The sequence below is a fragment of the Triturus cristatus genome, chromosome 3_2 (assembly GCF_964204655.1).
Source record: "Triturus cristatus chromosome 3_2, aTriCri1.1, whole genome shotgun sequence".
In the NCBI taxonomy this organism is placed as follows: domain Eukaryota; kingdom Metazoa; phylum Chordata; class Amphibia; order Caudata; family Salamandridae; genus Triturus; species Triturus cristatus.
The window spans coordinates 576,650,579-576,669,351 of NC_140584.1; the positions used below are offsets into that span (position 1 = coordinate 576,650,579).

General features: G+C 47.6%; 1 protein-coding gene across 3 annotated transcripts in view; it reads left to right on the forward strand.

The window, feature by feature from the left end:
• PPT1 (palmitoyl-protein thioesterase 1) overlaps positions 1-18,773 on the forward strand; it is a 142,076-nt gene that overhangs the window by 106,331 nt on the left and 16,972 nt on the right. For all 3 annotated transcript variants that reach the window (XM_085648329.1, XM_085648327.1, XM_085648328.1), the window contains exons 6-8: positions 5,789-5,879; positions 11,912-12,010; positions 13,459-13,530. In XM_085648329.1, coding sequence (XP_085504455.1) covers positions 5,789-5,879; positions 11,912-12,010; positions 13,459-13,530 — 262 coding nt within the window. The remainder of the gene's footprint in view (positions 1-5,788; positions 5,880-11,911; positions 12,011-13,458; positions 13,531-18,773) is intronic.

Below are 18,773 nucleotides of genomic sequence, written 5' to 3' on the forward strand. Positions count from 1 at the left end.
TTTTTCATTGTCATGTGTCACTGCAGTGATTCTAAATTGCAGCCGTAACAGATCACAATGGTGCTTCTGGCAGCCGTAGATTTTTGTCATATATGTGGATGGAGTAAATACATTCTTCAACCCCATATTTAACTTCCCTGCCACCTTGCCAATTTCTGCGTAACTTACAATTTCCTTACTCAAAAGTTAAATACACCAATTGGATTAAACCAATTTTACAGTGCCATTTTAGGGGCAGATCACATGCACTGTGGCTTTGAATTACAGTGTTACAGCACATAGATTCCCAATACCAGCAAAAATAGTGTCCAGCAACCAGCGACAAGTCATGGGAGACAGCTCGAAAAAAGGTCAGTTTGTCCATTCCTCTCTCCCTTCGTATGGGTGGGTTGTACGTTAGGTCGATCCTGTTTCTGCAGATCTTTCCTTAATTGTCGCACATCTTTTAAAATTTGGAGCACCTCCAGAAACCTCCCATATTGGCAACTTCACTGGATTAAAAACAAAGTAAGCAGGCCAAAAAATAAACATTGTAGGGCAGCATAGCTTTTTTAGTCAATGCCTATGACATCTGTCCCAGTAATTATCTGTTGTACCATTTTTAGGTCTCGCCTTGCTATCGCGTAAGCGATCACAAAGCGAGACTATTGTAAAAGGGCATTTCAAAGTGCTCCCAAAAAGCGGATTGCATTGCATGGCACTTCAAAGGGTTCGCTCCCCTGCCTGGAATGCGCTCCCCCGCCCACAAGCGCGTGCGCGCGCCACGCTCCGCCGGGCTTGTCTTTTTTTTTCTTTTGTTTTTTAAACTTTAAGCGCGAGGCGCGCGTGCGGCCAATGCTTGTTAGAATGACTCATCAGTATGAATTTTACTTGGAATCATTAGCGATCAGACATGAATGCTCCATCACCATTGACAACTGTCATCTATCAACTAACTACCTTCAACCCCTTGATTCTAGGATCAGGCGCCTTGACGAAGGGGCTACAAGGCGCCTGGGTGGCGAGGAGATGCTTAAAGGTGAATGCTTCTTCGCTGTCAAATGGAAGCAAACGGCCGTGCAGTCAGAGGAACGTCTCTTATCGGCGTGATAACACCTGGAAAGGGCACCGCAGTGACCCTGGATAAACAGACATTTTGACAAAAGGCACAGCTTGCTCCCGGTGGCAACGAAGATGGCATCAAAGGAGTTTGCACTTCACAAAGCCGTTTATCACTCCCCTGTACACACTCTGCTCCGAATGACTGGCGGCAGTCGTTGTATTTGCCCAGTGGCCTCAGCAGACGCTCCCATGAGGGCTATGAGAAAACAGGAAGTGGAACTCAAAGCCTGCAAGGTGTTAACAGACTGACGACAGCGCGGCTCTAGTTTTACTCACACCAGACAAACACAGGCGCTACATTGAATGTATTCTCTTGAAGAAGTTGTCTCGTAGTGAGCATGGAATCTTCATTGTTCACTGATAAGAACGTTCCACCACAATGTAAAACATTACAAGGGAATAGTTCACCTTTAGAGTTCAATAGTAAGACAATTCTGTGAGGACAGCTCGTTGGGTTGTGCGCAAACTTCAGAGATCTAAGTAACCCCTGCAGATTAATGCATATCCTGCCTAGAACGACCCCATGTCTGCACATTTCAGGAATATTAAGGAGCACTCCTGAATCGAGCATTAAAAAGACCTGTTAAAATTTGTGAAAACAATCGGTTTGTGGTCGATGAAGAATAGTCAAGATTAGCTTCATAGAGAAAAAATATGGCCCAGTGACTGACTCGTAACCTGCAGACTATGAAACAAAGAGGCCAGAGTAATAATCCCAGTTTCCCTCTAAAAACACGGTGCCTTGCCATCTTCGACAAATCGCTATTTCTCTGTTCGACAGTTCCCTGGGCACCAACCCAAGCCCTGAATAATAAACCAGAAAATGCTAAGCAAAAAACAAGCATTGGCATAGCCAATGGGTCTCGCTTTTGGGACCTTATAAGTATTTAGTTATGCAACTGTTGCATGGCTAAACACTTATAAGGTCCCAAAAGCGAGACCTATTGGCTATGCCAATGCTTGTTTTTATGGTCGCATCTACCAGACAGCATAGCTGTCTGGTTGCAAAAGACAAACTGTGGGCTTATCAGGGACTTACAGAGGCTTAACCCCCCCCACCCCCACCACCCTCCACCCCCGCTAACTATTGGTTGGCTTTAGTGTCACTACCATTTGTTTTCTCCTTATTTGATGGCCGTCTTCTGTTTGTCCCTCCCTTGAAGCATAGCTCATTTATTATCGTCTTGACTGTCTGACTTGTGTCTTTCCACTGCTCATTTTTAGGTAACTACTGTTTTTGGGGGTAAGCACTCGATGGGTGTGCGTGTTTCCCAGTTGTCTTCCTCTTGTGTTTCTCGCTGCCCCTTTCCTGCCAAATATCTGCCTCCTCCACCTCCCATGCTCAGTTTCATCTCTTCCTCGAGGCTGCTCATTCTCTCTCCCGTTACTTCCCGCTCTGCGTTGCCCACTTAATCTTGGGTTTATTCCCATCCCTCCGCGTTACCTCTTTCATAGCACAAAAGCTCGTGTGAGGTAGATGTCTTGGTGTTTCGTATTTCCAATAATGAACGTTTATTAGTTCTGCTAAAATAATATATCCCGCATTTTGCAGACCTCTCCAAAATAGCCATAGGTAATGGAAATCAGCCCTAGCACACACTCTGCTGCGCTCAACTGCTGTGTGCCCCTGCCCCCCTCACCCCAGCTAGCTAAACGTAACTCTGCCCCGACTGCAGCTTTCGGCTTCCGAATGGTCCTCGGCGTGGCGGCGACAAAAGGACCCGCAGATCTCTCATTATTAGCTGCGCTGCAATTAGCGGGCGTCGGATCTCACTCCATTCACCCTCGTGCTGCCACTCTCAGTGTGTCGAGCGTTGCATATGCGTCTGCCCATTGACGGCGATGCGGATTCAGATGTGCTCGGATGCAGGGTTGTGCGGCTAAGTGTCCCCTTGATTACAGGCCGCCTACTTACAAAGTCAGACTAGGTAGCGACGATATTGGTGCCTAGTGATGCTTCCCATGGGAGGCCTCCTCAGGTAGCAGCTACCGCGAAGAGCTGTATTTACACCCAAACTACGAGATTTCCAAACTGGAGGAACTGTGGATCACTATAGTAACAGGCATGTTTTACCACCCTGAATGAGCTGCAAGAGGGCTGCTTTGAATCGGGGATGAGATGATAAAATCCTGCAATCAGTGCCACGCCCTTGTTCCTGAGCCACGTCCGTGGGCAAATGCTTTACAAATAATTTCCAGGTAAACACCTCCACTGTTCTTGAGTGCCTGCACGTAAAATAGATTAAAAGGTCTGTTTTCTGCAGAAAGTATTTAAACTAAAAGAGAAGTCTGTGCTAGCGACATTCACTAAGAACTTTAAAAAGTCTCACGTCACATAAGATCAGTATCCTTGTTGTCACAACTTTGTCCGTGCCAAGGCTGCACATTATTTTACTGTAGCCCTGTGGGTTGCCTTTGTCTAAGTTTCAGATGCTTGTTTAATGTTATGTATGTAAGTTCTTCAGTGCTCCAGATAGGGGCAGTAAGTGCTATACAAATGCTACATTACAATACAATTACTGCTGCCCATCCAGAACATAGGAATATCAAAGAGTGTAGGGCAATTACAGTGGATGAACAAGACATGGAAGAGTCTTGTGCGACATGTGGGAGGGTCAGTTCTGTCCCCTCCCTCTCTGAGCTCGTATATTGCTTCCCTCTCCCCTCCGCCTATTTTTATTTAATTCATACACCCTCAAATCCATCCCCTTCTTTGACCCCCTGCTGACCCTGCAACTAATTCTCCCCCACCCTCATTCCTCCTCTCTACCTCTGCTCCCATTTCCAGTAGGTTTTTTTTCATTTTTGGTTCTTTTTGGGGGGGAGGGGGGCTCAACAGCAGCAATTTGCCGCCAAGTAGTTGCTACATCCTGATGTGCGCATACCTTTGATCATCACGCTGGGCCTGCTGTAACAGTGCATACCTACACATGGGTGATGACACATGCGCCTGTTTACGCCATGTTTTTTTTTTTTTTTGCCAATGATGTTCCACATTGGTAAAGAAGCACCTTGTTTTCTTTTTACTGATGTAGAAACTGCATCAGCAAAAAGCATAGCAAAGCCAAAAGTCGGGTAACGTAACAACATTGAAATGGCAAAACCTATTGGCTTTGGCATTGCTTGTTTCATTTGACTCCTAAATGTTTTCAATAGTTAGTGCAATTAAAACCCAGTTTTAATATATTTATAATTTATAATTTGTGATGTGCTATACATAAAGAAGCTGTTTTGAGTAAATCCTCTCTGATATCCTGCTGCTATTATACAGTACTTCACACAGACCCATCACCTACAGTTACTTTTAGAACTTGTTGTTTGTGTTAATTGCCAAATGTGAGGCAGTTGTTAAGTTGACGGATAAAAGACACAAAAAGTGATGGGAGGAATTCTTGCAAATAGTCACTGTCAGTCGGTCAGGGTAGCATTCCAACTCATTGCTTTTGTGTCTACTATGCCGCCTTAGATTAGACCCAGGCAAATACAAATCAGCATTGGTCCTGCTTCATTCGGGCATTACATCAAATACACAAAAAGTGATGGGAGGAATTCTTGCAAATAGTCACTGTCAGTCGGTCAGGGTAGCATTCCAACTCATTTCTTTTGGGTCTACTATGCCGCCTTAGATTAGACCCAGGCAAATACAAATCAGCATTGGTCCTGCTCCATTCGGGCATACCCTTGGCCGCTTAGGGCGTTACATCAAATACACAAAACAGTGATGGGAGAAATGCTTGCAAATAGTCTAACCTTTGGCAATCACCCGGGATAGCATTCCAACAAATTGTTTTGTTGCCCACTACAACACAGTTTAGATCCAGCCATAGGCAAACCAGCCATGGTACTGAGCAGTGTGAACAGCCCAGCCCACACTTCTAAAACCAGTCTTGGTTGCTTGTGTCTGGTTCAGAGAGGTCCCATTTTCAGGTATTAAATATAGCACATGCCTCATTCCATGTAGCTGCAGAAGGTTTTCCAGAGAACGTTTTTTATTCAAATAGGTGCAGCTCCTGTTGCTACAGAGCAAAACGGGCCAGATTCTCAATTTTTAGTGGAGAGGCGGACATGCGACTGGAAGACTGTTTTGAATTGGCATCCCTATTCTGGTTGGAAAACTTTCTTTTAGAATCACTGAACAATTTTCTCCAAGACTGGTGCAGTGAAGGTCCTCCTGCCGTCCCCCTACGAGATAGCTGTGACTTGAGGAGCAGTTTAGCAGGCAGACAGAACACCAAGATGAGAGGGCAGGCGTCTCGTAACTTAAAATGTGTGAGTGGAGAGGGACCTTCTGTTTCTTCCTGCTTTTTTGTTGGTTCTGCTCTGCTGACACAATGTATCTGTTCTTTTGTTGTTTCATTCTTTGGACTGGTCTTATTTCAAGGTGTCTTCTGGCCACTTCGTTGGTTTGTTAGCGCTTGCATCTCTTTCCTTTATCATAGAACTCCACTTACATAGCATGCACAAGATTTTTGTCCAAGGGTGTGAGATACTGCCTTTCTGCATTCAAGCCTCTCATGTCTCCTCCGGGTGCGTAGACCTTTCAGTGGATACATTCTTCTGAAGTGGCAGGCTCTCGCTTGTTAAGGATGATTTAACACTTCAGTATCCAGCTGCTAAATCGTGCTCATTTCCCAAGCACAAGACCCTAGAAATGATGCCTTGATCTTTGACCTCTTGTTTTTTTCAGTCTGGTGCAAGCAGAATATTGGCATGACCCACTGAATGAGGAGGAATATCGCAACTACAGCATCTTCTTGGCTGATCTCAACCAGGAAAGGGTAAGCCATGCAAGTGCTAATAGAGAGTCTTCAGCAGGAGCAGGGTGGGCAAAGAGACTTGCTGAGCAGCACGTCTGTGGCAGGATAGTCTTTGAGATGCAGATCTTGGGGGTTAACCCGTTGCCTACTATGGCTTTATCATACTAAGAGGCAGACGCTGATGATTATCCTCCTCTCAGGCCACTAGATAAGGTGAGAGGGGCATGTACAGCAGGTCACCCTACTGTTTTTTGCAGTGACTTGCGAAAGAGAGATGCTGATGCTGATTGCGTGGCCTACGATAGTTTGGGAGGTGTAGCCATGAGTATAGGATAAATGCATACACAGAGTGCCCCTGCTGCTTTCTACAGGGCAATATACAGAATGAAAGTGAGGTAAGGTCCGTCCTCCTTAATTTAATGCTCAAAATGAAAACCCTAGATCACGGGTTTAAGGACCAAGTCGAAGGAAGAGGCTCCCAATTGATATGATCAGAGATTGCCTTCAGGAAAGAAAAATGTTTTTCTTGAGTCCCCTCACTCACCAGGGTTTCCCCCTCGGTGACATGCTTCATTATTGGGGCCATCCCAGTTCTCTACGAACTGGGGCATGCTACGACTTGCGGAGAATACGCAGCAGCACTTTGAGTGGAAGACTATGTGTAGTGCACAGTGTGGTGGAGTGGATTTAAGTGATTAAAAATACCTTGCTAGTGGGCTTAAATACTTTATTATCGCTCCTAGGTTGGTATATCTAAAAGGGGGTGTTACACGGAGAAAACCTAACTATAATGGGTAGGAGTTCAGTGTAAGATCAACATGTTTCGTGCCTACCCCTAGCTCTTCATCAGGACCACACCGGGACCAGCCCTGTGTTTGCCACGCCTATTAAACCTAAATTTGGCAATTAATTATTAATTCAAGAAAACGCTGCAACTACTAAAGAATGCGTGGTTTATACATACGATCACTATGTCACGTAGTGTATCTGTAACAGTAAAAAGAAATGGTTAGAGGACAGCCCCCTCTCTCTAGTAGAGTAGGTGGGTACACAATGTAATGTACTTCCATGCTGGTGTGCTCCTTAATGGGGCGTGCAGACGTCCATGCTCAGAGCGTGGTTGCAGCCTGAAAGGTATCAACATGCCATGCCTGCGTGGTTACAGGTACCTTTAAAAACACACATCATACATGAGGTGACATTCACACGACACGCATACATAGACAGGGAAAAATGCGTTAAAACGATTGGTGTAAGCACATACTTTGTTCTAAGCAGAGCTATGCTTCATGGATCGTTAACGATTTCCAACCCTCTTTTTCCTCAAACCTGACAGCTAATTTCTCGGGGAAACTCCGCCCCGCGAGTCCATGACAGTACAAAAGGGGGTGGTGATGGACGGAGCATCAGAACCAATCAAACACTCACACCCAGTCAACAGATCTGGGTTTGATCCATCACCGTTCTTTAGCCCACTCTGCCACCCCAGTTCAGACATGGCCATATGCAAATCAGTCTGACCCTGTGCCTCATGGGAACAGTCCAGCCCGAACTGCCAAGCCATGCCTTCCCTGGACCGGAAACAAGCTTCCTAGGACCGGTTTCTGGCATTTCAGCCATCTTCAGCCAGGCTTGCTTGAATCCAGTGGCAAAGTGAGCAAGGGACTCACGTCTGAGCATACCCTGCCAACTTATGGCGAACAAAGCAGTACAAAAGGGGGTGGTGATGGACGGAGCATCAGAACCAATCAAACACTCACACCCAGTCAACAGATCTGGGTTTGATCCATCACCGTTCTTTAGCCCACTCTGCCACCCCAGTTCAGACATGGCCATAAGCAAATCAGTCTGACCCTGTGCCTCATGGGAACAGTCCAGCCCGAACTGCCAAGCCATGCCTTCCCTGGACCGGAAACAAGCTTCCTAGGACCGGTTTCTGGCATTTCAGCCATCTTCAGCCAGGCTTGCTTGAATCCAGTGGCAAAGTGAGCAAGGGACTCACGTCTGAGCATACCCTGCCAACTTATGGCGAACAAAGCAGTACAAAAGGGGGTGGTGATGGACAGAGCATCAGAACCAATCAAACACTCACACCCAGTCAACAGATCTGGGTTTGATCCATCACCGTTCTTTAGCCCACTCTGCCACCCCAGTTCAGACATGGCCATAAGCAAATCAGTCTGACCCTGTGCCTCATGGGAACAGTCCAGCCCGAACTGCCAAGCCATGCCTTCCCTGGACCGGAAACAAGCTTCCTAGGACCGGTTTCTGGCATTTCAGCCATCTTCAGCCAGGCTTGCTTGAATCCAGTGGCAAAGTGAGCAAGGGACTCACGTCTGAGCATACCCTGCCAACTTATGGCGAACAAAGCAGTACAAAAGGGGGTGGTGATGGACAGAGCATCAGAACCAATCAAACACTCACACCCAGTCAGCAGATCTGGGTTTGATCCATCACCGTTCTTTAGCCCACTCTGCCACCCCAGTTCAGACATGGCCATATGCAAATCAGTCTGACCCTGTGCCTCATGGGAACAGTCCAGCCCGAACTGCCAAGCCATGGAAGTCCTAGGAAGCTTGTTTCCGGTCCAGGGAAGGCATGGCTTGGTAGTTCGGGCTGGACTGTTCCCATAAGGCACAGGGTCAGACTGATTTGCATATGGCCATATCTGAACTGGGGTGGCAGAGTGGGCTAAAGAACGGTGATGGATCAAACCCAGATCTGTTGACTGGGTGTGATTGTTTGATTGGTTCTGATGCTCCGTCCATCACCACCCCCTTTTGTACCGCTTTGTTCGCCATAAGTTGGCAGGGTATGCTCAGACGTGAGTCCCTTGCTCACTTTGCCACTGGATTCAAGCAAGCCTGGCTGAAGACGGCTGAAATGCCAGAAACCGGTCCTAGGAAGCTTGTTTCCGGTCCAGGGAAGGCATGGCTTGGTAGTTCGGGCTGGACTGTTCCCATAAGGCACAGGGTCAGACTGATTTGCATATGGCCATATCTGAACTGGGGTGGCAGAGTGGGCTAAAGAACGGTGATGGATCAAACCCAGATCTGTTGACTGGGTGTGATTGTTTGATTGGTTCTGATGCTCCGTCCATCACCACCCCCTTTTGTACCGCTTTGTTCGCCATAAGTTGGCAGGGTATGCTCAGACGTGAGTCCCTTGCTCACTTTGCCACTGGATTCAAGCAAGCCTGGCTGAAGACGGCTGAAATGCCAGAAACCGGTCCTAGGAAGCTTGTTTCCGGTCCAGGGAAGGCATGGCTTGGTAGTTCGGGCTGGACTGTTCCCATAAGGCACAGGGTCAGACTGATTTGCATATGGCCATATCTGAACTGGGGTGGCAGAGTGGGCTAAAGAACGGTGATGGATCAAACCCAGATCTGTTGACTGGGTGTGATTGTTTGATTGGTTCTGATGCTCCGTCCATCACCACCCCCTTTTGTACCGCTTTGTTCGCCATAAGTTGGCAGGGTATGCTCAGACGTGAGTCCCTTGCTCACTTTGCCACTGGATTCAAGCAAGCATGGCTGAAGACGGCTGAAATGCCAGAAACCGGTCCTAGGAAGCTTGTTTCCGGTCCAGGGAAGGCATGGCTTGGTAGTTCGGGCTGGACTGTTCCCATAAGGCACAGGGTCAGACTGATTTGCATATGGCCATATCTGAACTGGGGTGGCAGAGTGGGCTAAAGAACGGTGATGGATCAAACCCAGATCTGTTGACTGGGTGTGATTGTTTGATTGGTTCTGATGCCCCGTCCATCACCACCCCCTTTTGTACCGCTTTGTTCGCCATAAGTTGGCAGGGTATGCTCAGACGTGAGTCCCTTGCTCACTTTGCCACTGGATTCAAGCAAGCCTGGCTGAAGACGGCTGAAATGCCAGAAACCGGTCCTAGGAAGATTGTTTCCGGTCCAGGGAAGGCATGGCTTGGTAGTTCGGGCTGGACTGTTCCCATAAGGCACAGGGTCAGACTGATTTGCATATGGCCATATCTGAACTGGGGTGGCAGAGCGGGCTAAAGAACGGTGATGGATCAAACCCAGATCTGTTGACTGGGTGTGATTGTTTGATTGGTTCTGATGCTCCGTCCATCACCACCCCCTTTTGTACCGCTTTGTTCGCCATAAGTTGGCAGGGTATGCTCAGACGTGAGTCCCTTGCTCACTTTGCCACTGGATTCAAGCAAGCCTGGCTGAAGACGGCTGAAATGCCAGAAACCGGTCCTAGGAAGCTTGTTTCCGGTCCAGGGAAGGCATGGCTTGGTAGTTCGGGCTGGACTGTTCCCATAAGGCACAGGGTCAGACTGATTTGCATATGGCCATATCTGAACTGGGGTGGCAGAGTGGGCTAAAGAACGGTGATGGATCAAACCCAGATCTGTTGACTGGGTGTGATTGTTTGATTGGTTCTGATGCTCCGTCCATCACCACCCCCTTTTGTACCGCGAGTCCATGAAGCATAGCTCTGCTTAGAACAAAGTATGTGCTTACAGTCGTTTTTAACGCATTTTTCCCTGTCTATGTATGTGTGTCATGTGAATGTCACCTCATGTATGATGTGTGTTTTTAAAGGTACCTACAACCACGCAGCACGTTTGGCGGGCATGTTTATACCTTTCAGGCTGCAACCACGCTCTGAGCATGGACGTCTGCACGCCCCATTAAGGAGCACACTAGCATGGAAGTACATTACATTGTGTACCCACCTACTCTACTAGAGAGAGGAGACTGTCCTCTAACCATTTCTTTTTACTGTTACAGATACACTACGTGACATAGTGATCGTATGTATAAACCGTGCATGCTTTATTAGTAGCAGCGTTTTCTTGAATTAATAATTCATTTCCATATTTAGGTTTAATAGGAGTGGCAAACACAGGGCTGGTCCCTGTGTGGTCCTGATGAAGAGCTAGGGGTAGGCACGAAACATGTTGATCTTACACTGAACTCCTACCCATTATAGTTAGGTTTTCTCCGTGTAACACCCCCTTTTAGATATACCAACCTAGGAGCGATAATAAAGTATTTAAGCCCACTAGCAAGGTATTTTTAATCACTTTAACCCACTCCACCACACTGTGCACTACACATAGTCTTCCACTCAAAGTGATCCTACGTATTCTCCGCAAGTCTCAGCACGCCCCAGTTCGTAGAGAACTGGGATGGCCCCAATGATGAAGCATGTCACCATGGGGAAACCCTGGTGAGTGAGGGGACTCAAGAAAGACATTTTTCTTTCCTGAAGGCAATCTCTGATCATATCGATTGGGAGCCTCTTCCTTCGACTTGGTCCTTAAACCCGTGATCTCGGGTTTTCATTTTGAGCTTTCTACAGGGCCCCAGTGTGAGGAAAGATGAGGTTAGAGATGCAGATGCTGACGGATGACTTTGCCGCTTCTGTTGGGGCTCCATAACAAGGTTTAGATGTTGGCACTCGGGGAAAACCAATAGCTGCTAAAGGAGATGTAGGCTGTAGCTGCCTTTGCTGAAAGTGCCTGCCTGATGCCTCGTGGTTCCAGGATAGATTGAGAGTTGGAGGCTGGCAATGAGAATAAACCTACTTTCAATTGCAGCACCCTAGAAAGGATGTATGGTGCATTCTGGGAGAGTGGACTTGCTGCACTGTGCGTTGTCAGATGAGGTTGAGGGGGTTCATGTGCTGGAAGACATACTGCCTGCTGTGGGGCCTTGGCATAATGTGAGCGATACAGATGCCACTAATTACCCCACTTTGTGGTGTCGGTTTAGAGCTACAGGCTGTAGAGACTGATTTAATCGCTCAGGGTGGCATTCCAACTCATTGCTTTTGTGTCTACGATGCCACCTTAGATTAGACCCAGGCAGATGCAAATCAGCATTGGTCCTGCTCCATTCGGGCACACCCTTGGCCGCTTACGGCGTTACATCAATTACACAAAACAGTGATGGGAGAAATGCTTGCAAATAGTCTAACCTTTGGCAAACCTCCTCTCATGATATGCCTGCGATTCCTGCTGATTTTCCCCCATATTTTCTGCTCCTGGCGTAATATTCTGTGGTTTCTTCTCTAGCACACCAACGAGAGCTACAAGAAAAACCTGATGTCACTCAAGAAGTTTGTGATGGTGAAATTTCTGAAGGATTCCATGGTTGTTCCCCCAGAGTCTGAGGTGATTACAGGAGGGTGAAAAGGGGTGGTTGGGGGTGGGGTGGCCTGCGTTCCTGTTTGGAAATGCAAACCTGCAGCAAAACCAGGAACTACCAATCCAACCCTTCCTTAAGAGAGGTTTACACGCCTGAGAGAACACAAACCTGTTGGAGGGAGATGCACTGTGCGTGCATGACCACGGGCACGCGCTGAATCCTCCACAGTGCTTCGCTTCCTAGACAAGCCATTCTGTCCTGAGACAGTTGCCGCACGGGGGGCCATCGTGCCCCATTCAAATGGGTACATTTGATTATATTTACTACAGAAGTAACTAATCCACTTAAAGAATTATACAGCACTCCCGTCACACTGGAACAACTGCCGGATGAAACCCCAGGTCTCAGCCAGGAGTGGAAGAATAAAGCAGGGGTGTAAAAAAGTCCCTGCACGAACGGGGGCCCCACAACTCTTGAGGGGGAGAAACCGTACCAGGGGCCCCTATTCAGTGCCAGGCCAATAAATAACCGTGAGACCTGGGAGACTTAGGGGGCCACTCTTCACAGTCTGCGGGGGGTGGGCATCATTTTGCCTCGTGCTACTGGAGCCAGGTTCCCTTTGGCTGGCTCAGTTCTCGCACCGCTCCTCGCCTTGCCTTCAGTCCCACGTTCAGGGCTTTAGTGGGCCAGTACTCGCTGCCTTTCAGTCAGTGCGGAGCTAGTTCTTCGCACCGCGCCCAGTGCCCTTATAAACCGGAAATGGGTACAGAGCGCCGGTTTCATAGAAAGGACAGTGCAGCGTGACCTGCTCCTTAAAAATGCAGCGGGCTGCGCACAGATTTCAGAGGGTAAGAGCAGCTCCTTATTAATTGACAAGAAATGTCCTGTACCACGTGTGTAGAGGGAATCTACGCATATCTGATATAATTAACAAGGGCACAATGAATACTGGGCAGGTGGCAGAACTGTCTGTGTATCTTCATGCCTCACCTCAGTTTAATTAGTACCTGCACTTATGTTAATGCCCATTAGAACATTGGAATGTTGGGAGCGCCATTGAAGACAATGGAGTGCTCCGGGCTTCTACGGGCCGGTTAAGGCCAGCAGAGCAACATGCCAGTGTTTTACAAAGGCCTCTCGGAGTTCTCGATGGGATTTAAATCCCATCGAGGTTCGGGAGGCCCTTGTTTTATTTGTTAGAACATTCTGCCCTCTAGTGGCAGAATGTTCTAATCTCCGCGAGGGACTTTAACAAGGGACCGGGACTTTAATAGCCGGTATAGCCCGCTGCGGCGGGCTATAAGGCTATTTTAAAGCCCTGCCCACGTTAGCCACCTCTGCGCCTTCCCAGGAGACCCTCGGGCTCCATCATCACCTTCCCCTCTCCCCAACCGAGCCCTTGCATCTACAAAGGCTTTGACCAGTCAGTCCCTGTAGACTGCCCCTCAGCTGTGTTTTTGTTTCTTCGTTACAGTGGTTCGGCTTCTACAAACCAGGACAAGCCAAGGATATTATGACTCTTCAAGAGAGCGCCCTGTACACAGAGGCAAGTGTCCTACTGCGAGTGACTGCGCACTGAAGCCCGGGTGATGTATCGCACGCTATTCAAGACATTTCAAAGCTTGCTTCGCTGGGCACAGGGTGTGGAGAACAATCATCACCTTTATTCTAGTGTGGGAGGAGGCTTGTACTACGCAGGACAGGCTGCGCTGCGGACAGGTGTGCCTCATGTGATTGTCCGCTCTAAGGCGGTGTGTGCATGGGCGTAGGAAGTGTGGGGGACGCGGGGGATATACCCCCCCCAGATTTTGGAGTGGGGGGGACACGGGGGACAAGGGTGGGGGGGACGAGTGGACAAAGGAATGCCCCCTCTCCCTTCTGTTATCGCAGGGCCATTAGCACGCGAAAGCGCTACCTAATGGCCCTGCACTTGATCTGCCTGGAGTCAGAGGCCACCCGCCCTCTGCCTTTTGCTATGCTGCAGGAAGGCTCAGCCGTTCTGGGAAGGGCAGAGAACGGAGAAAAAATAAACGCTGTCTCTTTTCCTTCATGGCAAGGACCGTGTCCACTACTCCTGATCTGCCTCTGGCGGCTGCCCTCCTCTCTTTATTCCTCCATCTCTTTCTGTCTCTGTCTCGCTCCTGCTTACGTGCTGATTTCAAGAGGCAGCTCTTAAGGTACTCTCTCTTGCCTCTCCTTTTCTTTATTTGTTCCCCTGTGAAATTGATCCAAAAAGGGCTGAACACTTTGGCTGTAAATGTCCTCATTTTCTGACCGTTTTCTATTGAAAAGAAAAACCTCGGAATGGAGAGAAAAAATAGTTAAATACCTAAATAAAGCAATACAGAGTGGACAGCAGACAGGCCAGACTGTTATTTACAGCCACACACATTAGCGCCACTTTACAGAGTTTGCCAGTGAAAGCGCTACTTTCTTTTTATCTTCTTTCTTTGAAAAACATTGTTTTCCCAGGGTGGGTAAGTGCGCCATTCCTAAAGGGACTGCAATACCTGGTTGATGGGTAGAGTGGAAACGTTTAATATGATCGTTTTCAACTTTTTAATTATTTTAGCTTATAAAATGCGGCTCTGTGTTTGGGGATGTGGTCTTTTTTAAACCAGACTGCATACATTTTGAAAGGATATAAGCAATCGACATTGAAAGGGGTCCCTTCCTGGTCCTGTAGCCATGTCTTGCACTTTTCAGGCAAAATCACTTACTGATTTTTGTGCAACTTGCCAGGGGTTGGCAATGTAGGATTTGCATGCACACCAAACTTAGGGGGTGATTATAATGGCAGTGGGACCGCCACGTCACCCCGTTGGTGGCGGTCCCACCGCCATTGGTGACTGCATCACAGCCCGCCATATTACAATGGCGGGTGGTTACCTGGCGGTCGGAAAGACCAACCACCACGCACCCGACGGGCTTCTTGAGCCCGCCGGTGTGGTGGAGGGGCTCGTGGTTCCTACAATGCTGGTGGTGCCTACCATGCACCGCAGCAGGGATTACGATGTCCCTTACCCGCCAGCTTATCAATGGCGGTTCACCTGCCATGGAAATGCTGGTGAAAGGGACATTGGGGGCCCGTAGCAGGCCCCTTTACCCCTGGCCCCCAGACATGGGTCCTGGGGGGCATCTATGATGCCCCACAACATATCACTGCACCATGTGGCAGGCACCGATATATTTAACATGTTCCTTTTTTTTTTTACTTTGCGGCGGATGATGCAGCCAGCAGCACCTGCTGCAATGTAAAAGATAGGCACTGCGAACACCGTAGTGGCAGTCGCATTGTAATGCCTATCGTGGGGCCTCCACCTTGAAGGCCAGCGGTCCCATTCCCCGATTCGATGGCGGTGGTACTGAAGTCCGCCTGCCATCGTAGTCCGCCCCTAAGTTTGCATCAGCATCAGCGGGAAATAAATTGATGTTTGCAATTTAATTGACTTTGGTTGGCCTCTTATCTATGAGATTTCCCTATTGAATGTGCCTTTACATTATACATTTTCGGTTGTATGAATTGATTGCATACTACACTCTTCTACAGGCTACAGGTATTAATTTGAGTGTCATTAGGAGTATCTGGGACCAATTGTTTTCTTAGGAATTGTTTTCTTTACTAACCTTTGCAAAGGGCCCTAAACTTCACAGCAAAACAAGTCACATTTCTTTTAGTAAGTTGGGATCCGTTTGAGCTACAAAATTGTTTTGGAAGAAATCGTTAGATTATGCAGCAGATGATGTATTATGTGGCAAATATGATACAGCCATAGTTAAGTGGAAAACATTTTTCCACTTAATTTTGCCCCAACATTGTAGTTGATCAATTTGTAAGTTCCCCAAACCCAAAAGTCGAGTTTGGGCACAATTTGCATTTTAAAAGCAGCCCTATAACACAGGGCTACTTTTAAACTGACCTCAGGCTTCAGCAGTGCACACATGCAAGCGCAGAAAGGGCTGCTGGCCTCTAAACTGCCATGCCTTATTATATTCTAGGGACTTCAAAGTAGTTCTAATCCCCCTGCCCTATTATGTACTAGGGCCTTATAGGAGAGGTCATGCCAATCATAGGGGTACCCTAACCCATAGTGCACCCTAGTGTATGTAGGTGTTTTCACTGTATTTGTAAGTGCCTCTTTCAGAATAGCACTGGCAGTTTAAGCAGAGGCCAGGGTCAGTCAGTCAGGTACCACCAGTACCAGTCAGCAAAAAGTTGGGGAGTGCCCAGGGCGGCTTTGCAACACTAGAGAAACACAAACTCAGAATGTAAAACATAACACCATGGTAGGGGGCTTCTCTTCAATAATCAGAATTGATTTCTATCCTAATGAACCCATTTTCCAACATTAGGATAGGGAAAGACTGGGGAAAAATCATAACGTTCTAATCTATACATTGAAGTTTTTATGCAGCTCTTTGATGATGGTTAATAGCTCACTGTTCAATGTTAGGATTTTAACTTATAAACTTCCAATACCAAAAGAATATCCTCAGACAAAAGCAGTAACTCACTGACCTTTTTTTTTTTGTTGTTTTTTTTTAAAAACCTTTATTTATGTCAGTCTGGAACACAGCTATTCAGCCGACATCCCGGCGGTTCGGCAGCCAATTAAGTACAACACATGGAAGTGTCCACAGCTCTGGTACAGGAAAAAACAAAGGTTCCTTTTTTAGAACAACCTAAAATAAATAACACAAGCAAGGCATTATACACAATAAACTCGTGCCAGTTCCCGATGGAGGCGCGGCCCCATTCCCAAAGACAGAACAAAGCCACCGGTCGGGTGGATGAGGGAGAAGCAGAGGCGCTAACAATCTAGCATATTAGCCTCATAAAAATCCCAAGTTGGAAGTGAAGCTAGGGGGAAAGTTGCTCCTCTAACGGTTCAGTGGCCAGGGGCAGACATATATCCCCCCTATACTGGTTCCATCGCCCCCATGTCTTATGCCATTTCTTAGGCCGCCCCCGGGCACTATACACCGTCTTCTCCCTAAACATGCTCCAGTCCATATTTTCCATCCATGCTTCCATGGCGGGAGGTCTCTGAGAACCCCACAGTCGCGCAATATCCCGCTTCGCCACCATATTACCTAGGGTCACCCATCGAGTCTGCGCCGCATCATAGTCAGTAGGACCCCAGACATTCAAAATATTCTGTACCCTCCAGATCGTACTCCGTCCGTAGCTCGTCAAACGATTTCACTCGTCCCTTAACCAGCAGGTCCCCCACTCTGGATATCCCAATCAGGTACTCACTGACCTTTTGAATTAAAACTTTCACTAGACAAGCCTTCGATCTCTCTCAAAAAAAGAACATTAATCACCAAAGTTATCTTCACATTTTTATTGTTGCCTGAAAATTGCTGGAGACCAGGAATGCAGCAGCAGGTACTTTTCAAACCATAATGCACTTGCAAACATGACGCCCCCACCCTAAGTCAGCGGCCGTTGTTTGCTTTGTGCATTAAGATGCAAGATTCATATATATGTTTTTTTTAAACATTTGTCTCATTACTATATGAATGTAAATAACAATAAAGCATACATGCAAACTGTGACTACATGCCTGCTTTTCTCAATATTTCACTTCGAAAGTATGCAATTGTATTTGTTTAACGGGCGGTGATTTGTATAGGGTCACTGGAAAGTGCACAAGGTTGTCCCTGTCCCCCCCAGAATTTTAGTGTCTCCTACGCCCCTGGGTGTGTGTGTGTGTGAGGGGAAAGGGTGTAGCATTCTCCACAAGTCACTGCGGGATCTTTAGTACGTGTTCATCGCTGAGCTCCAGAGTGTATGTTGGTCTCTGAGTTTGTGGTAGTCAGTGAGGGTGGTCTTCTGCAGAGACCTCAAGTAAAAGTTTACTGAGGATGCCTTCTGTTTTCGTTTAAATCCTGTGCATATGTTCGTGTTAGTTGCGGAGTTTCTTTGCATCTTGTTCACGCTGAGACCCTGAATATTGTTGTCACTGAACTCTTGCAGCATGAATGTTACAGACTAACATCATTTGTGCAATTTTGCCCTCTAGTGGTCAAATCCAATTATTTCAAATAATTCTCTTTCCCTGTTAAGATTTCTTTATCTTTATCTACTTTGTGTCTTGAAATCAACAGCTCTGTGATTCGCGGCTTCTTCAGAGAGTTACTGGTTATTTTTGATGAATGTTATTTTGTTTGGCACTTATTTAGCGCGCGTCTGTCACTAATGTGGGGTCGTGTTTACGTTTTCCAAAGCGATTACAGACGGACCAAATGGGTAGCGAGGTGTGGGGCGTAGAATGGTCTATGTAGAAGTAGTTAGTTGGTTGAGGTACACGAGTTACTGGCACGTTTTTAGGTCTCGCCTGGCGAACGCAGCGCGAAGCGCTGCTGTCGCCAGCGAGATCTATTGTTGCTGACTCGCGTTGGAAGTGGGACAGGAGATGGGCACGCGCAGGCTTTGGTGGATTTGAGTTGGTGTACGCGCACGTACAGCCACGCGGTGTGCACATCTCCTGTCCTCTTCCGTCCTGAGCAGCCTCATGCAATTTCATTTTTTTTTTTAAATGCGCACACTCGCTCCAAGCACTTACCGGCTCCTGTTGGGACTCTGCGCTGCTGTTCCTGCCGGTCACTGCAGCAACACGCGAGGCTCCGTTTTGCTCACAGGAGCCCCGAGCCGCAGAACACGCGAAAGTTACAGGTACTGCGCATGCGCGGGCAGCCCCCTCCCTCGCAGGTCTCCTACCCGGCCCGGATATGGAGCTGCTTTCTCTTTTGCTTGTTTTTATTTCTACGGCGTCGGAGCGC